The sequence below is a fragment of the Gekko japonicus genome, unplaced genomic scaffold (assembly GCF_001447785.1).
Source record: "Gekko japonicus isolate JY-2015 unplaced genomic scaffold, Gekko_japonicus_V1.1 scaffold795, whole genome shotgun sequence".
Lineage (NCBI taxonomy): Eukaryota > Metazoa > Chordata > Lepidosauria > Squamata > Gekkonidae > Gekko > Gekko japonicus.
In genome coordinates this window covers 165,669-186,464 of record NW_015171527.1, presented here as the reverse complement: position 1 = coordinate 186,464, position 20,796 = coordinate 165,669, and the positions used below count along the sequence as shown (strand labels likewise).

Genomic DNA, 20,796 nt, shown 5'->3' with positions numbered 1-20,796 from the left:
CTGGATCACAGATTTTTCTAGAAAAGCAGAAAACACAGAGATTGGCGAGATGAGCAATCTTCCTACAGGGAGAGATGAACCTATATGGTTCATCTCCCTTTCTCTGGTGTTCTGAGGATGCCCGCATAGGTCAGTGTCATGACTGAGCCATAGACAACCAGGAACTTGTTCCATTGTGTAGGTCACATTGCTCATTCTCCACGAAGGGGGGAGGGCGTGTTCTTATGCCCTGGGGTTACAGTTACTAAAGTGCTGACAGAAACTGCGGTGAGACAGCCCCCTCATTCCTTGCCACAGTTGCCTTTGTATGGAAGGACGAGCCTGGTTCAGGAATCAGTCAACTGAAGTTTGGGCGGCGGGGTGTGTGGAATCGGTTGCTAGCAAACCTCTCTCTGTGTGGTATTCTGCTGCACTCACTGAGTGTGGATATCTAGTCATGAATTGCGTTGGGCTTAAAGAAACAGCAAGTTAATATTGCAACCAGATTAATCCTACTGATGGAGGGATGCTGATGCACATCAAGCCAGATATCCAGGCTGGTTTTCCAAAGAGATCCTCTGCCCAGCTTACTCACGCATAGGCCTCAAAGTCTCCATTGTTCACAGCCTCGATCAGCTGCTCGGTTATCTTGATGATTTCCTGCTTGCGGGCTGCAAATGAAGGGACGAGGAAGAGGCAAAAGAGACAAGAAGAGGGAGAGATGATGTACAGTATCAGTGAGAGTGGGTCACATGCATGCCCAGCAGCCCTAACAGAAAGCACTACTCGGAGCCCAGCTTACACGAGCTAGCTGGCTTGGGGGACGGATGGACTTCTGCACTGTCAGGGACTTGGCTACTGAATAATCACATCAACAGCCTTTGCTGGGAAGAGATCCTAATTCCGCACGCACTTAAGCACACGGATCCCATTCACATCCCAGGAAGAGCACAGACATCCCCATCAACCCTAAAAAAACCTTAGAAGAAAAATAACAAAGGGGTACGCCCAGCTCTATCTGCCGATGGACGGCTACCCGGATTCTGCCCCTGACAGTTTGGACAGGGCTTTGGAGGCTGTGTCTTGGTGGTTACACCAGAGTCAGCTGAAATGAAATCCAATGAAGACTGAGGTCCTGTACCTGAGTCAGGGTGGGGTAGATTTGGGAAACAGGCTTCCTGTCTTCGTTGGGGTACTGCTGGTGCCAGCCCCAAGGGTGAGGAGCCTAGGAGTGACTCTGGACTCCTCACTTTCTATGGAGGCCCAGGTCACCACAGTTGCCAGGTCAGCATTTGTCATCTTCGGCAGGTCAGGCAACTGGTTCCCTACCTTTCCCCCCAGGATTTGGCTATAGTGTCCCATGCAATAGTCACTTCCAGGCTTGATTACTGTAGCTCGCTCTAAGTGGGCTTACCCTTGAATCTGATCCGGAAACGCCAGCTAGTGCAAAATGCAGTGGTGTGCCTGCTGACTGCAACGTCTGTGTGGGCATGCATTCAGCTAGTGCTATGCCAGTTGAATCGGCTACCAATTGAGTACCGGATTTGTTTCAAGGTGTTGGTATTGACCTTTAAAGTCCTATGCAGCCTGCAACCAATGTATCTAAGGGATCGTCTCTCTCCATAGGTGCTCCAGAGAGCCTTGCGCTTGGTGTACCAACATCTACCGGTTGTCCCCAGCCTAAAGAATGTCCACTTAGCCTCGGCCTGGGCTTTTTCTGGTGGAACACACAATAACAAAGGGGTACGCCCAGCTCTATCTGCCGATGGACGGCTACCCGGATTCTGCCCCTGACAGTTTGGACAGGGCTTTGGAGGCTGTGTCTTGGTGGTTACACCAGAGTCAGCTGAAATGAAATCTAACGAAGACTGAGGTCCTGTACCTGAGTCAGGGTGGGGTAGATTTGGGAAACAGGCTTCCTGTCTTCGTTGGGGTACTGCTGGTGCCAGCCCCAAGGGTGAGGAGCCTAGGAGTGACTCTGGACTCCTCACTTTCTATGGAGGCCCAGGTCACCACAGTTGCCAGGTCAGCATTTGTCATCTTCGGCAGGTCAGGCAACTGGTTCCCTACCTTTCCCCCCAGGATTTGGCTATAGTGTCCCATGCAATAGTCACTTCCAGGCTTGATAGAAAACACTGGCAGATTTCACTAGCACAATGTTCACTTCCCCACTAGCCACATACATGCCACAAAGGTCTAGCGGCTGCCCACATCCTTTCTGCAACACTGTAGGTCTGGAACACCCCTCATCTCTGTAGCCGGCACACATGGGAGATCTGGGGAGATGCAGGAATTTGCAAGGCACCCAAGCGACCCAGTTAGAGCAAGTGCGATGAATAATGCAAGGACCAAGTGGCAGAGATGGTGTCGGTGGCTTTGCCAAGGTCATCTCCTTGGAGCAGGAGCATTAGGAAACTTGTGCCCTTGCAGAGGCATCTATTTCATGCTTGCTGTGTCCTAATGTAGCCCACTCCCATCCCGAGCCCAGCCTCCCACCAGTTGTCCTTTGCCCAATACAATTTGCCTCCTGATCTTACACAGCACTGGAAAGTTGCAGAAAGACTAACAAAATGAGGAGAAGCTCAGGCAGAAAAAATCCCATTCACATCTCAGGAATTTGTGTGCCTGATGTACATCTGAGTGACAGTCTCAAAGCTCCCATCAGCTATGGTGTCACCATTATGGCTCTCTGGACATGTTTTTTTTTTTCCCCAGAGACCCTTGCGCTTGGTGGACCAACATCTACTGGTTGTCCCCAGCCTAAAGGACGTCCACTTAGCCCCGGCCTGGGCTTTTTCTGGTGGAACACACTCCCGTCGGAGATCAGGGTCCTGCGGGACCTATTACAGTTTTGCAGGGCCTGCAAAATGTTGGTGTTCTGCCAGGCCTTTGGTTGAGGTGACGGGCACCCAATTACTTGGCCTCCCTTGCTGAGATCTCCCTACTGTATCTGGCCCATATTCATGGGATTTATCACCACTCTTTAGTTTGTGGCCTAGTTGCTGCCAGTCATTTAGTATTGCTGGAGCTTTATGAATTCTATGTTTTGTATCACCTCCCATTTTAATTGTTTTAACTAATTTGTTAGAACTTGTTTTTAATGTCTTTAGAAATCCTATTGTTGTTACCCACCCTGAGCCCAGGCATATAAATCTAAATAAATAAATAAATAAATAAATAAATGGGTGATTCCACAGCTATTATAGATCAGAAAACACTGGCAGATTTCACTAGCACAATGTTCACTTCCCCACTAGCCACATACATGCCGCAAAGGTCTAGCGGCTGCCCACATCCTTTCTGCAACACTGTAGGTCTGGAACACCCCACATCTCTGTAGCCGGCACACATGGGAGATCTGGGGAGATGCAGGAATTTGCAAGGCACCCAAGCGACCCAGTTAGAGCAAGTGCGATGAATAATGCAAGGACCAAGTGGCAGAGATGGTGTCGGTGGCTTTGCCAAGGTCATCTCCTTGGAGCAGGAGCATTAGGAAACTTGTGCCCTTGCAGAGGCATCTATTTCACGCTTGCTGTGTCCTAATGTAGCCCACTACCCTTTCCCATCCCGAGCCCAGCCTCCCACCAGTTGTCCTTTGCCCAATACAATTTGCCTCCTGATCTTACACAGCACTGGAAAGTTGCAGAAAGACTAACAAAATGAGGAGAAGCTCAGGCAGAAAAAATCCCATTCACATCTCAGGAATTTGTGTGCCTGATGTACATCTGAGTGACAGTCTCAAAGCTCCCATCAGCTATGGTGTCACCATATGGCTCTCTGGACATGGGTTTTTTTTTTGGACCTTTGGCCTTCCTAAGCTGAAAAATGAAACTTGCAGTGTTTCTGAAGACTGAAACACGTTGTGTCCACTGTCAGCACTGCAAACAAGAATAACCCAACATGCTGCCTTCTTTGCTCAGGCCCGCACAACTTGTGACACAGCAAATCAAGGGCTGCCCACCAGGGGCTTGAAAACTGTTTTTGCTACCTGCCTGGGACTGCAAAAAAAATGGTGTGTCAAAACCTCTGGTGGGCTGCCATTTATCCCAGCTGGCTGTGCAGGAGTGGTAGCTTGTTCCCATTGCTAAGTAAAAAGAGGACTGGATCAAGACTGCAACTTTCACAATTGCCCATGGCTAACCTTTCATTTACTGAATGACCCATGCAATTAGATGTCTTCCTAACACCACACGTCTTAATCCTGAAATACAGAGGACTGCCGTTCTCCATTCTACACCTCCTAATTTTCATCTTCTATCTTGCTATGAAGCCCGAAATAGAGAATGTCTCTTACTTTGCGAGAGTATTAGTATCCCTGTTGTATTAGTATCTCTGTTGAACAAAGCAGTGGACATACATGTGCCAGAATGGCTTTGGTACTGTCTGTTCATATCTTGATGCCCTCCAAAATTGGGCTTTCTATATACATTCTTCCTTATTGTTCAGTCGCAGTCGAGTCCGACTCTTCACGACCCCATGGACCACATCATGCCAGGCCCTCCTGTCTTCCGTTGTGTTCTGGAATTTTCTTAATTTCATGTTTGTTGCCTCGATAACATTGTCTAACCATCTCATTCTTCCTACATCCCAGCTATTCCTTTTCAACATCTCCCCTTCACAATAAGTGAGTTCCCCCACTGGCCTTTATTTTAAAAATCCTACCCTGTTTTCTTCCAACAAATCTGAAAGCTTATGTCTGTCTCTTAACTTTGGGACTCAGCCAAATGCAACAATTCTAGAAAGAGATGCTCATCTCTCTTTTCTCCCCAAAGCTCATAAAAGTTGCCATCTATTAATTTCCCATCTTCACACAACTTTGCTCACTCTGATGTTCTCCCCACATCTCCCCAGCTTGAAATGAAAACTGATCCCAGGACGCTCACAGACCCTCCTCCTTTAGACCAACCCCTCTGTTCCCAAGCTAGAAGTAACATGAAGATCCTTCTCTGAAAAGGAAATGCAAAACAAATGAGGAAGAAAGATCCTGACAGTAGTTATAACCTAGAAGCAGCGGCCTTATGAGCTTGGAAAGAGCCCTGTCTGTCTGTGAGGATTTCTTGCCTTTGATCCGGGCTTCTCACTTCGCAAAACATCAGCTTACAGACAACGTCCAAATACAAAACAGCCACTTTGCATCAGAGGCAGGTCATGTAGATTCCCCTCTGTGATGTCATGTTTTTCAGATCTGTGCACATAAAAATCAGCTACAAAGGTGCTTCCAAATGACCTGTTAGTAGCTCCAGAACGTAGGAGTTGAGTTATTTTGGTTGAAGTGCTTTGTGAGCTCTCTTGACAAGCAGGTAGTGGTCAATGGGCAAGTCGCTCTTGGGGAAAATGTAAGGCTAGCAGAGTCACTAGCCCATGTTTACATAAGGGCAGCACATACTTCCAGAGAGCTCAAAACCAGGCCCAACCAACCCTGTCCGTGCTTAAGGTGGGATCATTCTGCAACATCTAAAAGAGGCTAAAGGAGGATTTCTGGAGTCATTCGTAATTTATACTGAGAAATGTGAGCATACTTTGGCCTGTATTCTCAAGTGTAAGGTGGTTTCTCAGAGAGCCCAGGTCTTGTCATCTGCCAGTGTTTGCACATGATAGGCTTTTAGTACAACCTTATTCTTCTTTATGTAGCAATATATGAGACAGTTTACGATGAAACACCACTGCACTGAACTAAATGCAATGGGATCTCCCATCCCAGAAGGCTTCCCTTAGCTATGCACATACTAAATCTTAGATGAGAGACAGGTGTGTACAAAACAGTGGTGGAAATCGTATCATCTGTGGAAATAATCTATAAATGTACACAACAAACCTGTGCCATGGTGCTCTCTTTAAGCAGAGACAGCTACTCATTACAATATGACAGCTTCCATTAGTTTTCATCTATGTTCTACCAAAGTGATGTCTATAAACCGAACTCTCTATTTCTCCCTATTAATATTCCATTCTATCCTGCCGAGGTCTGTCCTCACAGTCACTAATATAAACTAGAATTATGAACTTTTTAGGAAAAAAACATGGAAAGGGAGGGAGAGAGAGAGAGAGAGAGAGTCCTTAAACCACACTGATTGCAAGATAAAAACGCAGTTGAAACAAGTTAAGGGATAACTGATTCATCTTATGCCATCTTAAACCTGCAGAAAGTGTTGATGGCTAATGAAAGCAGGCATTATCCTGCTGCACATCTCTCCCTTATAACAGATCTCGTCTCCCAGGAAAAACAAATTCATTTTCTTTAACCTACCAGCCAAGCCGGTGCTTACCTGAGAGTTTGCCAGGCATGCCTGCATCCACTTTGAACTGAGTGCTCTCCATGTGCCCTGCTCTAACACTATCTGCATGGCATCTCAGCTCACATTCACTGGTGACTCCCTCCCTGCGAAATGTGCCAAGCTGTTATCCATCTGTAAATGAACACTGCTGCTAGGGACTCCCAGTTTCTCTGGAGGAGAAAGAGAGTTCAGGGTAGAGAAAGAAAGAGTGGACAACTTGTGACTTGCCATCTCTAGAGATGCCACCGAAATTCTCAGCCCTGCCAGTGCAACTTGAAAACTTCTGTTTCAGTCCTATTTCTCACTCACGCAAATTGAACATGTGTAAGGAGCTTTGTGCCAATTTTCTGTTGCCCTCTGCTGAACTTTTCCTGTGCAAAGCCTAAACATTAGTGGCGCATGACGGATTTTTCCTGTGCACTTTGCACCCATTTGTAATTTTTTTTGCATTATTTTGGCCTATAAATGGTATATAACTTTAAAATGACATAACGGAAACAAATGAATCAGGAATACCAGCAACAAAAAAGGATCATGACAGTTTACAAAAATTAAAAAGGCATAGCCATACATCCCTACTACAGGGGAAATAAATCTCTTTTCTGTTTTCCCCTTTTAGAAAGTGATGCCCTTGGAGATACGCTTCAGCCCCTACAGGCGACATTGTTTGAGATAAGACCTAAATCAGCTCAGTTCTACTAATCTCATCTCAGGAATCTGAGGCCCTAGATTTGAGTAGCATCTTAAAGACCAACAAGATTTTTTGGGGGGGGGGGTGTAAGGAGCTTTGTGCCAATTTTCTGTTGCCCTCTGCTGAACTTTTCCTGTGCAAAGCCTAAACATTAGTGGCGCATGACGGAGTGAGCTCCCGTCTCTGGCCCCAGCTCCTGCCAGCCTCGCAGTTCGGAAGCAAGAAATTGCAAGTAGACAAACAGGTACCACTTTGGTGGGAAGGAAACAGCGTTCTGTGCTCCTTGGTGTTTAGTCATGCCAGCCACATGACCACGGAAACGTCTTCGGATAGTGCTGGCTCTTCAGCGTGGAAATAGAGATGAGCACCGCCCCCTAGAGTCGGATTCGACTAGCTTTCGAGCAAGGGAAACCTTTACCTGTACTAAGGTGCTACTGTTCTACTTGCTGTTCTACATACCAACATGGCTACCCTCTGAGGCCCTGAAGATGCTCATAGGGAAGGTTCGGGCTGTTCTGTACAGAGATTTTAGGCAAAGATAAGGACTGGGAAGGAGAAGAGGTGGGAGAGAAACAGTTTATGGACAACATACTTAGGAGGCACTACTCAGGCTATGTGCCTGAATGGCAAGAGGCTAGATTCTTTATCCTTGTTAATCCAGTTAAAGTTGCAAGCAAGGCTTAGCAGCTCTTCTACAACTGCCTTTCTGGCAGCACCCACCCCAAGTTCTCTTTTAAGTTGTACAAAGACTAGAAATGAAAAGGCTGTGTATAAATGCAAAGGTCTAATCTTTGCCGGAAACAGTTATTTTGTTGCTCACCACTCTTGAGTTAATGTCAACGAAATATGTTGCTTAAGTTGTCAGACAATAACAAAATATAAGAATAAGCAAATGCAGACTTAAAGAACTAAAAATAGAACCCACAAATATATTCTAATACACTGTCACATCAAAGAATCCGCTTGGTACTACAATACGCTGGCCACAATCTAGAACAGAATTGGCAGTACTTAAGTCCTTGTGATTTTGACACTGCTAACTCTATGCTGAATTGTAGCTGCAACTCCTTTTACAAAATTGCACAAATCTTAGCTGCAGAAGCCACAAATCTTGGGAGTACAAAACAGCAGATGTAACAGACACAGGTTTGACTCACCCTGTGAAACAAATATACGCATTGGATTTATACCCCATTTTAGCATATCAGCACTCCTTGCTATAAGGATGGCTTATAGGGATGGTGATCTTAAACTGGGACCTGATATTGCCCAATTTCATTCTCATTTAAAAAAATAAAACAGGAGCATCATGTATCAGGACATTTAAATATTTGGACCTTTGAAACAAATATTTATTTAATCCATTTATACCCTGACTTTCTACCCCTGCCTTTCTATCCAATGGGTACCCAAAGAAGTTGTTCTTATTGCCTTCATTTTATCCTCACAATAACCCTGTGAAGTAGGTTAGGCTGAGAGACTGTGACTGACCCAAGGTCACCCAGCAAACTTCCACTGCATGAGTGGGGATTCGAACCTGGGTCTCTCAGATCGTCTTATCCTGGCTCTCTTATGATGCTTCCCTCACACCATGACAATTTTTCACATTAGGCTTACAATATTAACACTCTTTGGATTAACACTCTCTGTTAGCCTACATTCACACAAGCATAAGTATTTGCCCAGTGAGGCTACAATGGCACATGTGAAGCCGTGCAGTAATAATGTTAAGCTGAGCAGGAAAGAGTTTAGAACTGAACTCTCTTCTGGGTCTAAGGGCCACAAAAGCTACTTACGATCAGAAGGAAGAGGGTTTGGGATGAGTGGAAGAGGGAAAAGCTGGCTGACAGCAGGCTGTGGCCCCTCGGCTTCTGGGGCTCCGGAGCCCCGCCTCACCATCCCTAGGACATCGGACAACTTGGCAGCTGGGATGAGACAGATAAGAGAAGGCGTGGAAAGAATAAAACAAAACAAAACAAATGGAAAACTAAGAACCGGGGGGAAAAACAAATGGAGAATGAGAAGAGGTAGGAGCGCAATGGAAAGAAAGAGACCAGATCAAGGGTGATATGCTTTTAAGGTCTGGCAGACGATCTAACCAACAAAGAGGTTGAATCCACTCTGATATTGACACTCAGCCTGCTTCATCCAGTGCCAGTCTTCTTAGAAAAGTTCCTTAACCATCCATTCCCTCTCCACAAACAGTTGGGTTTACTCCTCTGGGGGCAACTCAGTGTCACGACACCTATTCTTCTGTATTTTGGAGGTCCCCGTCTGCTCTTTCCAAAGCCAAGTTCACTTTTAGTAAAGGCAGGCGGAACAATTCATGCAAGATTATGGTGGTGGTGGGGAGAAAACAGAAAGCTGTTCCAATTATATGCCCCATGGGGTGCAAGGCAGAAATCCCGGTGACATCCACTACTTACACTGGGAAGGAACAGGGTTTGCGACAACTGGAGGTGGGGAGGGCAAAGCGATGGCAGGCTTTGACTCTCCTCCTTCTGGGGGCCCAGAACCCTTCTTCACCAGGCCCAGCACATCCGACAACTTGGCAGCTGGGGAGGGACAGAGGAGAGTGGGGGAAGGAGGGGGAAATGAGAAAACAAACACAATGACAAAAAGCAGGGGAGAAATGAATGGCAGAGGACACAAATAGTGGAAAAAAATCAGGTCCAAAAATGGAATTAGGTAAGTTCCGGGGTTCTTTTGGATACGACACATGGGGTGATTTCCCACTAGCACTGCTCCGGGCTCACTCTTCACTTTTGCCTGGATGGTAGATGTCAATTTCACACAAGCTGCCCCTATAGGGGGTGGGGCGCCGAGCGGAGCAGCGCTAGTGGGAAATCACCCATGGTTTAATAGTTTAAGAAAATCACTTCTCAGCCTTTTGGCTAAAATAAAGTCTGTGGAGTTTAGGAAAAAGTGCAAGTGATATTCTTCTTAGAACTGTCTTTCAAAACAAAATAAACGACTTAGCTTTAAAAGCAGATATTATCTGATTACTTAATGAGTAAATGAGATCTGATCCAGAAATAACCATTCATCACATGGCAAAACTTCTCTTGGACTACGCTTCAGACTATAGATCTGGGGGCCCGCCTCACCGTGCCTAGAAATCACACAACTGACTGCTCCATAAGCCCTGTTCACAAATTATGGAGAACACATGTACAATCTATGTACAGTGTACACTGGAATTTTCTTGGTACACATGTTAAGTAATTCTCATGTGATGTCCAACGTACAGCTCAATGTGTGATTATTCTTCTTAGAACTGTCTTTCAAAACAAAATAAACAACTTAGCTTTAAAAGTAGATATTATCTGATTACTTAATTAGTAAATGAGATCTGATCCAGAAATAGCCATTAATCACATGGCAAAACTTCTCCTGGACTACGCTTCAGACTATAGATCTGGGAGCCCGCCTCACCGTGCCTAGAAATCACACAACTGACTGCTCCATAAGCCCTGTTCACGAGTTATGGAGAACACATGTACAGTCTATGTACAGTGTACACTGGCATTTTCTTGGTACACGTGTTAAGTAATTCTCATGGGATGTCCAACGTACAGCTCAATGTGTGATTCAAACCCCACAGTTCACTGTAAAATGAGAACAGGGCTATAAGATAATAGAGTGGGATTTGAAAAAACAGATTTGCCAGTACTAGTCAGCCACTTTAATCAACATACTGCCTTTTAAATTATATACCAAACTGTCTCACACTGAGTCAGAATCCATACCAAACTGTCTCACACTGAGTCAGAACACTGGTACAGCTATCTCAGTATTGTCCTACTCTGACTAGCAGTGGCTAGCCATGATCCCAAGCAGAGACAAATCTTTCCTAGCACTGGATAGCCTTTAAACCAGGGATGTTGCCAGGGACTGGACCTGGGGTCTTCTGTGTGCAACGCATGAGCTCCTCCAGAAAGCTACAACACACTGCATCACACATTCTGATTAAATGGGCCTGAATTGCAAAGTCTTCGCTGGGAGGAGTAGATGAAACGGCACCGGTTCCTCAGGAATGCATCAGTTCCATGACCTTTGGTGCTAAGCGCTACTTACACTGGAAAGGAAGAGGATTTGCACCACTTGAGGATGGGCAGGGCAGGGGGACAGAGGGCTTTGGTGCTTCTGCATCTGGGGGCCCAGAGCCCCTTTTCACCATGCCTAATACATCAGACAGCTTGGCAGCTGGGGAGCAAGAGATGAAACAAAGGAAGAAGAGAAAGATAAGAAAACAAACAAAAATAAAGAAGAGAAATGAATAAATGACTAGGAGGAGAAGACAGAAAATGGAATCAAAGGAGATTACCATATTTTGGGATTTCTTCAAATATTGCTTGAGAACAGTCCTGTCACTAGAGCTGTTATAAGGACAACTTACTGCTTTAAAAATTGAACAGTCTACTGAAGTTGAGAGAGATCCACCTTTCCTTAAGGAAATATTCCTGTCCTTATCTATTGGGCATCATGAATGGCCAGAGTTGGAAACAGAATCTCAGTTTTTAAACACTGGAATTGGAATAAGAACTTCCCAAGGGTCAGGAAGGTGGCCCTGAGGTTGTATTACCTTCCTCTGTAGTGTGTGGAATGACTCAAGCTATTTATATATGGTGTGCTAAATGTTCTCCTTTCCTTGCAGCCGCTTTTGGCATACTGTGGGTTGGATCCAACTGATGGTGAGAAAATAGCTATACTGAGGATCGCTGGACCTGTACGTATAAAAGTCTTGTAGGATGGGAGGACACAGTAAGGAGAGGAATTGGGTGAGCAAAAAAAGGATTGGATCCAGTCCCACCGTTTTGCCTCCTATCTGCTCCTGCACACTCTAACGCAGACAGCTGGAATACTTGGTGTAGAGGACTCTGTTGCACTATAGGAGGGATTTCAACTGATATTTAAAGATTATACTCCTACACATGCTATGTTATGCTGGAAGTAATCTTCACTGAACACACTGCATGTAAACATGCACAGAATTGCACTGCAAAGCCTTGCCTAATTTGCAGTGTTTGGTTGGGTTCTGTAGTTAATTATTCGGTCATAATGACCTGTCAAAAGCATAATGATCTGATATGCTTACTGAATTTGATTCTATATTCTCCTCCAAATTCACTTTGGTTCACTGTTATGGACAATATTTAGCTCATTTGCCCAACTGCAAAAACTGGAACAACCTCCTGTCCCTTAAGTGATTCTGTAGGATCTGCAGAGGATACCTCTTGAAAGAAGTACGACTTGGGGAGCACCAATTTTGACCCAGAATTTTGCCCATGTCCTGATTCCAATTAAAATCTAAAAGTTGCTGTTTGGGGTTTTTTTTGTTATGCAGTGTGTAAATTACAGTTCTGGTCTTTTAGGAAGCATGGGAACTGACCTAAAATGTACTTATAGAATACATGTGTAGTATAGCTTGCTTCATGCTTACAGAATTAAATACAGGTTAAAGTATAGAAAAAAGCCACATTTACTTATAAAACAGCTTGCTTCATGCTTACAGAGTAAAATACAGGTTAAAGTATAGAAAAAAGCCCCTAGGTGATCAGGTGGAGTTCAGGATTCCTTAAGAATGCAAAAAGGCATGTCCTAAATATTTTGAATGCTCACAAAATGAAGCAAAAACTTGCTTACTCAGGATACACATGAACTTGTCTTGCGTGAGATGCCAGTGACTGCACGTGGGATCTCCTGCAGGCAAAGCACGTACTCCACCATGGTTCCTTTCCTATCCAACTGGATTCAACAATCCCTGAAACGATCCTTCCCAATTCTAATTGCGTACTCAAGCAGTCAAGGAATGTCCTGTGGCACTGAGTCAGGGCAGCTGGATTAGCGTGGGGAAGAGGCTAAAAGGGGATCTACAAAAGGCTCTTACAGAGCAGTCCCACGTGGCAGTCCTTGGTGCTACATGCTACTTACACGGGAGAGGAAGAGGATTTGTAACAGCAGGAGGGGGGAAGGGCAAACCGATGGCAGGCTTTGGTTCTTCGGCTTCAGGGGGTCCAGAACCCTTTTTCACCATGCCTAGTACGTCAGACAGCCTGGCAGCTGGGGTGGGGCAGAGGAGAGGAGGAAGGGTGAGAGTGGTGAGAAAATAAAGTTTTTCAATGCAGGGAAGAACAGTACTAGAAAGAGATGTTAGTGAATGCAAGTGGGAAAGGAAAATACATGGAAAGTGTTGGGGATCCTTTCTAATTTTACACAGGCTTAGGTTAATAATTCTGCTGTAAAGAATGTTGGGTTAATTTTCTCTCTCAATGTGTTACTCCCATGGGGGGGGGGGGAAATGGCTAGCAAGCTGCATCTATCCCAGCAATTTGTTGGGATATTTGTTTCAGTCCTGCCCTTTTGCTGTATGAAGACTCACCTATTGTCAGGTTATTCTAGGGGAAATGCTACCTGGAAACGGCTCCAACATACTACATCAGCCTACAGGTCAATCACCCTCTAAACCTCATATCATTCAGCTAATTTGTAACACTTCTCTTTAACCTCTTTGCAAAAAACTGCAAGGTAAAAGCGCTATTAAACATGATAAGCTTGTTACCATCATGTAAACATGATACAATCTTTCACAGGCTTTTGAAACCCAGCTCCACCTTTTCTAGCAAACAAAGCTATCCTTAGGGAGAATCCCTTTGCTTTCAGTGAAGGAGACTGGAGAAGCGAGAGGTCCAGTGCTACAAAGGTGCCAGGCTAACCATCCGGTGATGCAAACCCTGGAGACTACCTACAACTTACATTGGGGAGGCAGAGGATTTGCAATAGCTGGAGATACACAGGGTGGAGTGGCCGGAGGCTTTGAGTCTTCAGCTTCTGGAAGCCCAGACCCCCTTTTCACCATGCCTAATACATCACACAGTTTCGTGGCTGGGATGGGACAGATGAGCAGAGGGGGAGAGAGAAAGAGGAGAAAGCAAATGTAATGGAAAAATGACAGGGTGAACAGAGCTGGAGAGGTGGATTAGGAAACAGGAACATTAGATGAAAAGCACCCATTAAGTCCCATCTAAAGTACTTTACCCCATGAAGCAATGCATGAATTGTGTTCTTATCTGTGCCTTTCTGTTTACTGACACTGGATTGATATTACACATTTATTAATTGCAGTCAGTGCGCTCTTTCTGCAATCGTTCTTCAGGGCAGACCGACATCATGGCTTAAAGGAACTTAGGGCATTTATTGACAGATGTTGTCCACACTGAGCGGACACACAGATCTTGTTGACTTACAAGCAGCAGCAGCAGCAGATGGCACTGGTGAAGTTTGCAGACTGGGAGGAATTTCAGGGGCATTTCCTGGATTCAACTGGCTTTTTACAAGCTCGTTATCAGTGGTCTTCACTAAGGAGAATGGGTAAGAAATGGACAACAAAAGAAAACACCATAAAGAAAGGAACAGAAAAAAACTCAAAGAAAGGGGTGACTTTATCGGGGGGGGGGGAGAAACAGAGGATGGCAAAGCAGAATATACATCCAAGGAGAAAGAAAAAACGATGAAACAACAGAACCAAGATGAGGAGAAAACACACACCTCACTAAGGTGGAGGAGGAGAAAACACACACCTCAATAATTATTTACAACAGCCCTGTGTTGTTATCCCCATTTTGAAAATGGAGCAGCACTAGTTAAGCTTCAGAAAGAGAGAGATAACAGTTTGCCTAAGCTTATACAGAGCTTAGCGTACTACTACTATCAAGCCACCTGTTGTTTCATTAACTACTCACTTTGGCTGCCCCTAACACACCTCTGTATGCTTTGGGGTATGTCAGAGTTTGACGAGAAGCAAGAGTGAGTAATACCAACACTGCAGGACCTTATTGATATTATGAACTTAGTCAATTTAGCAACAATAACGCTACTGATAACAACACTATACTTGACCAGATTAATCCTAATACAGGTAATGTATCACCCTTTCCTGACAGAATTAATTTAATTCGTTCAGCATTGGAAAGCACTAGTTATTTCTAGCCATCCTGTCTTGGGGATTGTTTTAAGGGTGATACGGCAGTCCAAGTCTCCCTTTCTCTGTGTCACTTGCCAGCTTGTTCGCCTCAGGCTGGCTGCATCTGTCACTGTTGTTCACATCCTGCTTCTGAGTGCAAGATGCTAGTCAGTTGACATGCTTTTGCTCCTTCTCACTGTCTTTCTTTAGTAGGGATGGGCACAAACCTGTTTGTGGTTGTCCAACTAAAGTTCATGATGGGTTTACTGTCACAAACTTCCACGAACTTTTAAAGCAGTTTGTGGACAGAACAGAAAGCAGGGGTTTAAAGGCCCTTTAAACCCCTGCTTTCTGTTCTCCATGAAAGCTGCAAAAATAGCTGAGCAGTGGGGAGCAGCCTGTTCACCCCCACTTAGCTGTTTTGTGCTTTCTTGTGCAGTCCCTTTAATGTTTAAAGGGACTGTGCAAGACAACACAAAAAACAGCTCAGTGGCAGGAAGCAGCCTGCTGCTTATTTGCACCTTCTGCAAACCATGTTGAAAGGGGCTACCATGAACCATGAACCGACATGAACTGCATTTTTCCAGTTTGTGCCCATTCCTGTTCTTTAGCCTTCCCCCCTTCAACTCTTTCTTCTGAGCTCCAATGCTGTTTTCTCACACTTAGCCCAAAATGCACCCCCCCCAAGTATTCCAACTTGGCCGTCCTTTGGCAGACACAAGGGTTCAGGCGGTACAGCTTCATGAGGGATCGTAAGATACAACTCCTTCCTTGTACCACCCCTGGAACATCCCTGCTAGCCTGGAGAGCTTTTGGCTGGAACAAGCCCTAGGTTACCACTCTTCAGTCCATTATTTTTAGAATAGCTGGACCTGCTCCCAGTTTGGGGCTGGCAGCAGCAGGAGTCAGTCTTCTTGAAAACACAAAGCTGCACCAGCCTACCCACAGATAACTTTCTCCAGACAGGGAGCTGAAAAGCATTTCCGTAGGTTGTACTGAAAAATGTTTGGGAGTCCAAGGGAAAGGAAGACTCCCCACTCACAGGAGTGTTTCCTAGGATCTAAACGTGTGCTGCAACCATCTCAAAAGGATGAACTTCTACCCAACACGTGATTTATGTGCAAGGAAAAAATCCCCCTCCCTCAAGTACACCAGCACAAACACAAAAGGACCCAAATCAGCCTCTTTTTTTTTTTTTTTTGCTTGCTTCCTCTCGGGACAAAAGAACTGGAAGCTACAGAAAACACCCATGTTTACTCTCTTAAGATTACTGTGTTAAATCCAGTGAAGAGCAACTAAGTACATTTGCATGAAAATTTGCTTCGCCCATCAGAGCCAACGCTGTATCTTGTGCCTCTCCCAGGCAGCCATATCACAAAACCTGAGGCAACTGCACCAGCTTCCTTTGAAATGCTACAAGAGATCTGGGGCATATCTCTCCAAATCCATGCGGTTTCACTGTTCACCCTAAATATACTGCTGGTTCTAACAGTGATTAGATTGTGCAGTAAGTGTGGCCCTGTTGCCTGCACTACCACAGAAAGAAAGACAGACCAGAGCCCCTCTCACAGTTTTTGAACCCAAGAGACACTCTCTGCAATTTACTGAACAATCTGAGGGCTGGAAAAATTTATTTTTAAAAAAATGAAAGCTGAGTTTTGCCTTTTCAGTGCAAAAAAGAACATTTGTTAGCTTGCGGCTCCATTACAATTAAAACAAGAAATTGTGACAGTATAAAAAACATTTCCCCCTTTGGTTTACAACTTGATTTGGAATTAAGCCCTAAAATTACTGGTGGTGGAAAGTGCCGTCAAGTCACAGCTGACTTATGGCAACCCCATGCAGTTTTCAAGGCAAGAGATGTTCAGGGTGGCTTGCCCTTGCCTGCCTCTGCCTCACAACCCTGGTATTCCTGGGATGTCTCCCATCCAAATACTAGCCAGGGCCTACCCTGCTTAGCTTCTGAGATCTGACAAGATTGGGCTAGTCTGGGCTATCCAGGTCAGGATACTCAGAGAAAAACAAGAGGGGGATTTCTGCAGCCATTGAAATCTGCTTACATAAACTAAGCAAGAAGCTGCCAGTCCTGTAAACTAGATGGCTCCCATATTTCATGCTATTGCGCTGCCTCAGGAGCAACTGCTATATAAATCCAGTCCATGAAACAATAGGAGCAATGCACCTCTTGGCCAAAACCGCAAACTTCATAATACATTTGTATTTTTAGAATAAGTATTTTATAGCAGCTACAACCTCCTCCTCCTTTTTGTCATTAGCATAGTTGCTGCCAAGGTCTGCGAGCCGTAATAAAACAGATTAGCGCCTGTGTCTTGCCAGCAGAGGGTGCCGTACTCCACAACCTGCGCACCCAGAATCTCCCTCCCCTCTTCTTATTCCTAGTATTGGAGCTTTCATCTCTTAAAAGGCATTTGGGTGGTGGACCCTCAATACTGCAGGCCACATAGCAAAGCTGTTAGTTCTGCGCTCCTTCCCAAGGAAATCAAGAGAAGATACTACTGTGGCAACACTTATACAAGAAATGCTGAAGTACAGAGAGCATGGGAATTGCACAGCCATTGCTTCATAAAGTACCACAAGTGAGTTCAGAGCTCTAAGTAACGTGCAAATAAACTCAACACATATGGAAAGGAGGGATTATATGGCCTTACTGACTGACTGTTGTTGTTTTAGAAATCCCCATTTTAAGTCACTTTGGGGGAGAAAAGTATGATACAAGTTTTTAAAAAAATTAAATTTGCTATGGTTCATTGGATGGTCAGAGAATATATATCAGTGGCCTGTGGAGCAACCTCTTCTTCCAAAGTTTTCCCAGGTTTTGTAAGTAGTGCTGCAAGGAGCCATGGTACTGGTTCTGCTTTTCTTCTTTGATCTGCCCAATTTTGGACTGATGATAAGTGATACACAGTTTCTACAAACTTTGATGCCACTTAGCATTTAGCACTTAAAACAGCACTATGTATATTTAGGAAGAGCAGAACTTTTTTCATTCTTATTCCAATAATAGTCACAAATACACCCAGCGTTAGAGATGGGGCCCCTTGATGCTGTCCATTGTTTTGCTAACTGATGAAACAGTACAAAAAATTAAAAAGTCAAAAACAGAAACCATCAACACTGTGCTGGAAAACAATTATTTGGGCTTCAAATACTAAATGTACCTTGGGCAAAAATGTATTAATTCCTTTATGTAGTTTAATGAACATAATCTCACTGATAATTCTGAAAGAGAAAACATGAGGCCCCCCCCCCACCAAAATTTAATTGTTCCATACTGGAATCTCAGAAAAGTGGGAAGAAACCTTCCATCATCCTTGGAATTTTCCATTCCACCCCCCCACCCCCAATTTTAGACCTCTAGGCAAGGATAAATATCATGTTCCATGTAAGTTGTCTTTCTTGTGTTACAGAAGCCCAGAGAAGTTTTTTGTTTCTCTCAAAAACAGCTACCTGATGCTGAGTCAAATCAACGGCACATGTAGTTCAGCACTGTGTTCACTTGAACCGGGAACAGGTTCTTAGACAGAGATCTCTCCCACCTGTGGTACATGAGAATATTTAACTGGATATTGAGCTATAGGTCCCTCCCCTTGGATGTACTCACTACCACAGAACTGGAGATGTGTGTGGAGGGGAGAAGAAGGACCATGAAATCCAAAGGACAGAAACTATTTGTCTTCAGAGAGTAAGACAACCTGGATTCCCTTTCAACTGGAGGCTTCCCGCAAACCAAGTACTTAACCGTGTCCTCCATCCCACAAGATATCAATCATATACTGTTTGGCTCCACTGGGCTTTAAACACTTAGGAACTCTTCTGTCTACAAACCAAACTAGTCTCCTGTTGCTACTGTGCATGGCAGACAGGCAATCCCTTCTCCTTGCTCATTTTCCCAACCGGTATTTTATTTATAGCGTCCAAAGATCCATTTATGGTCAAAACACACAAACCACCAGAGGGTTGCCGGCTTTCTCGTTCATGAAACTTTGACTTGCTGTCTGATCCCTTGAGACTATTACCTTTCGTGTCCTCATCCTCTATGGTGGTGTTTGTGCTGTCGGAGGATTCCTGTGGAAACAAACAGGGATGGAAGAGGGAGGAGACGAAACATTAGTGGCTCCAGTCAGAATGGGACACCTGAGAAGAGGCTGACAGTGAACAACTGACGCATCTAAAGCAAGGCCCCTGGGGATTATAAAAAGTGACTGGGGAGGGCTTGGAAGCCTTTCTCAAGCCCCTGATCTACCAGAGCAAAAAGAAAACAATGGTAGGGTCATGCATTTTTATCCTCTTTTCATGCCTCTCAAGTCAGCTAGACTCAAGCATGTAAAAGGATCAGTATAGGCCTTCAGCATTACCACATCCCTGTTTTCCCCCCTCTCTTGTGGCCCTTCAGGACATACTAGAAGTCCATATCTTTGCCCTTCAAACATCACCTAATCTCTCTCCCCCCTTTAAAGGGATTCTTAAAAGTTTCCTTCATTGCCTTTTATGTGGAAAAAAACCTTAGTTCAAAGCCCAGTAAACTTAAAAGCTCTGCTCTGAAAAATCCACCCTGATTATATAGGAAGTGTATAGTAGATGTGTCACTGGCTTGCCCTTCAATGTTCTTTGCTTCCGAGATGAGGTGCAAAGTGGGGACCCGCAGATCTCACTTGCCGATGGCCTCTGGAGGTGAAATATCTCACTGCAAGTGAGCTCTGCCGAATCCCACTTGGGATAATACAACGCAAACGAGGAAAGCAAAAATATAATGGCTAATTTTGTAAGCAAAAATATATATCAAGGTGTTGGCAAAACAGAGCATGCAGCAACAGTAAAAAAGGAGAGACCACCACCCAGGGAAATATTCTGAGAATCACTGCTCAGAATGGCTTGTCTACATCAGACTCTCTCAAGTTTTTTGATTCTGTGGCCATTTTAAGTCAGGGATTCCCATCTGTGTTTCAAGCCATGGGTTATGTAAATTCCCAACTCCTCCAAAATCCCGCAGAAATATGCTGCACATACATCGTGAGCAGGTTTTGGGGAACAGTGGGTGCCTATTCTCTCTTTACTCAAAGAAAGTCAGATTCTTCTTCTTCAGAATGAACAGAAAACCCCACAGGAATTTGCTAGTAATGCTGGCAACTGCTTATGTAGCCCAGTCCTTTTGGGATCACCTAAATAGCTGGGACAGACTTCATGCTGCAGTAATAAATCACAGATGAAGGTAGATGAGCAGAACACATGGAGAGCTAAAACAGTAGGACACCATCTCAGCATCTGTCTTCATACTGAAACCTTTTGGAAAAACAATCCTGTTTTTTTTTTCAATATGCAGGGGACGGGAGAACTCGCAGGGGGAATCAAGGGACGGAGCTTAACCTTTCCCCATCTGATTCTCCCGGGAAGTTTTGTCCCTCCCCCCACAACTAGCCTCTGAAGGTATTTGTTAAGTGCCCCTCCTTTTTGCCAAACATCCTTTACAAAAAAAAAACCCCTCTGCCTTGCATTTATGTTACCTTGGTAAACATGGAACCCACATATGCTAGGAGAATGTGTTATTTCCATCCTTGCTCCAAGTATATTCATCTGTACTTTGCATAAATGTTCTTCACCAACATTTCAAACTAAAGTGGACCAGATCTCTTCCCCGTGGCAGGCAGCAGCTAGAAAAGCTCTCCGATAGCTGCCACCACTCTGGTATGGGTCTCCTTAGGAGGGCCCAGAGCACCCACCCTACCCTCCTTTTCCAGCAGATTTCTCCTTATAAGTGACTGAATGAGGCATGAGGACCCAGGCAGAAGAGCAAACTATTTTTTTTTAATTAAAGAGAGTTAACAACAACTGTAATTCAGTAACATGTAAGAAAAATGAGCACAGTAAAG

At 44.6% G+C, this 20,796-nt stretch overlaps 1 protein-coding gene across 1 annotated transcript in view; it reads right to left on the bottom strand.

Annotated features, from left to right (window-relative positions):
- Nucleotides 1-20,796, bottom strand: part of CAMK2B (calcium/calmodulin-dependent protein kinase II beta) — a 133,938-nt gene that overhangs the window by 5,591 nt on the left and 107,551 nt on the right. The window contains exons 17-24 of the mRNA XM_015419500.1: nucleotides 18,946-18,994; nucleotides 14,193-14,303; nucleotides 13,702-13,830; nucleotides 12,880-13,008; nucleotides 11,023-11,151; nucleotides 9,372-9,500; nucleotides 8,742-8,870; nucleotides 575-650 (exon numbers count right to left, since the gene is read on the bottom strand). Of these exons, the coding sequence (XP_015274986.1) occupies nucleotides 575-650; nucleotides 8,742-8,870; nucleotides 9,372-9,500; nucleotides 11,023-11,151; nucleotides 12,880-13,008; nucleotides 13,702-13,830; nucleotides 14,193-14,303; nucleotides 18,946-18,994 (881 nt within the window). The remainder of the gene's footprint in view (nucleotides 1-574; nucleotides 651-8,741; nucleotides 8,871-9,371; nucleotides 9,501-11,022; nucleotides 11,152-12,879; nucleotides 13,009-13,701; nucleotides 13,831-14,192; nucleotides 14,304-18,945; nucleotides 18,995-20,796) is intronic.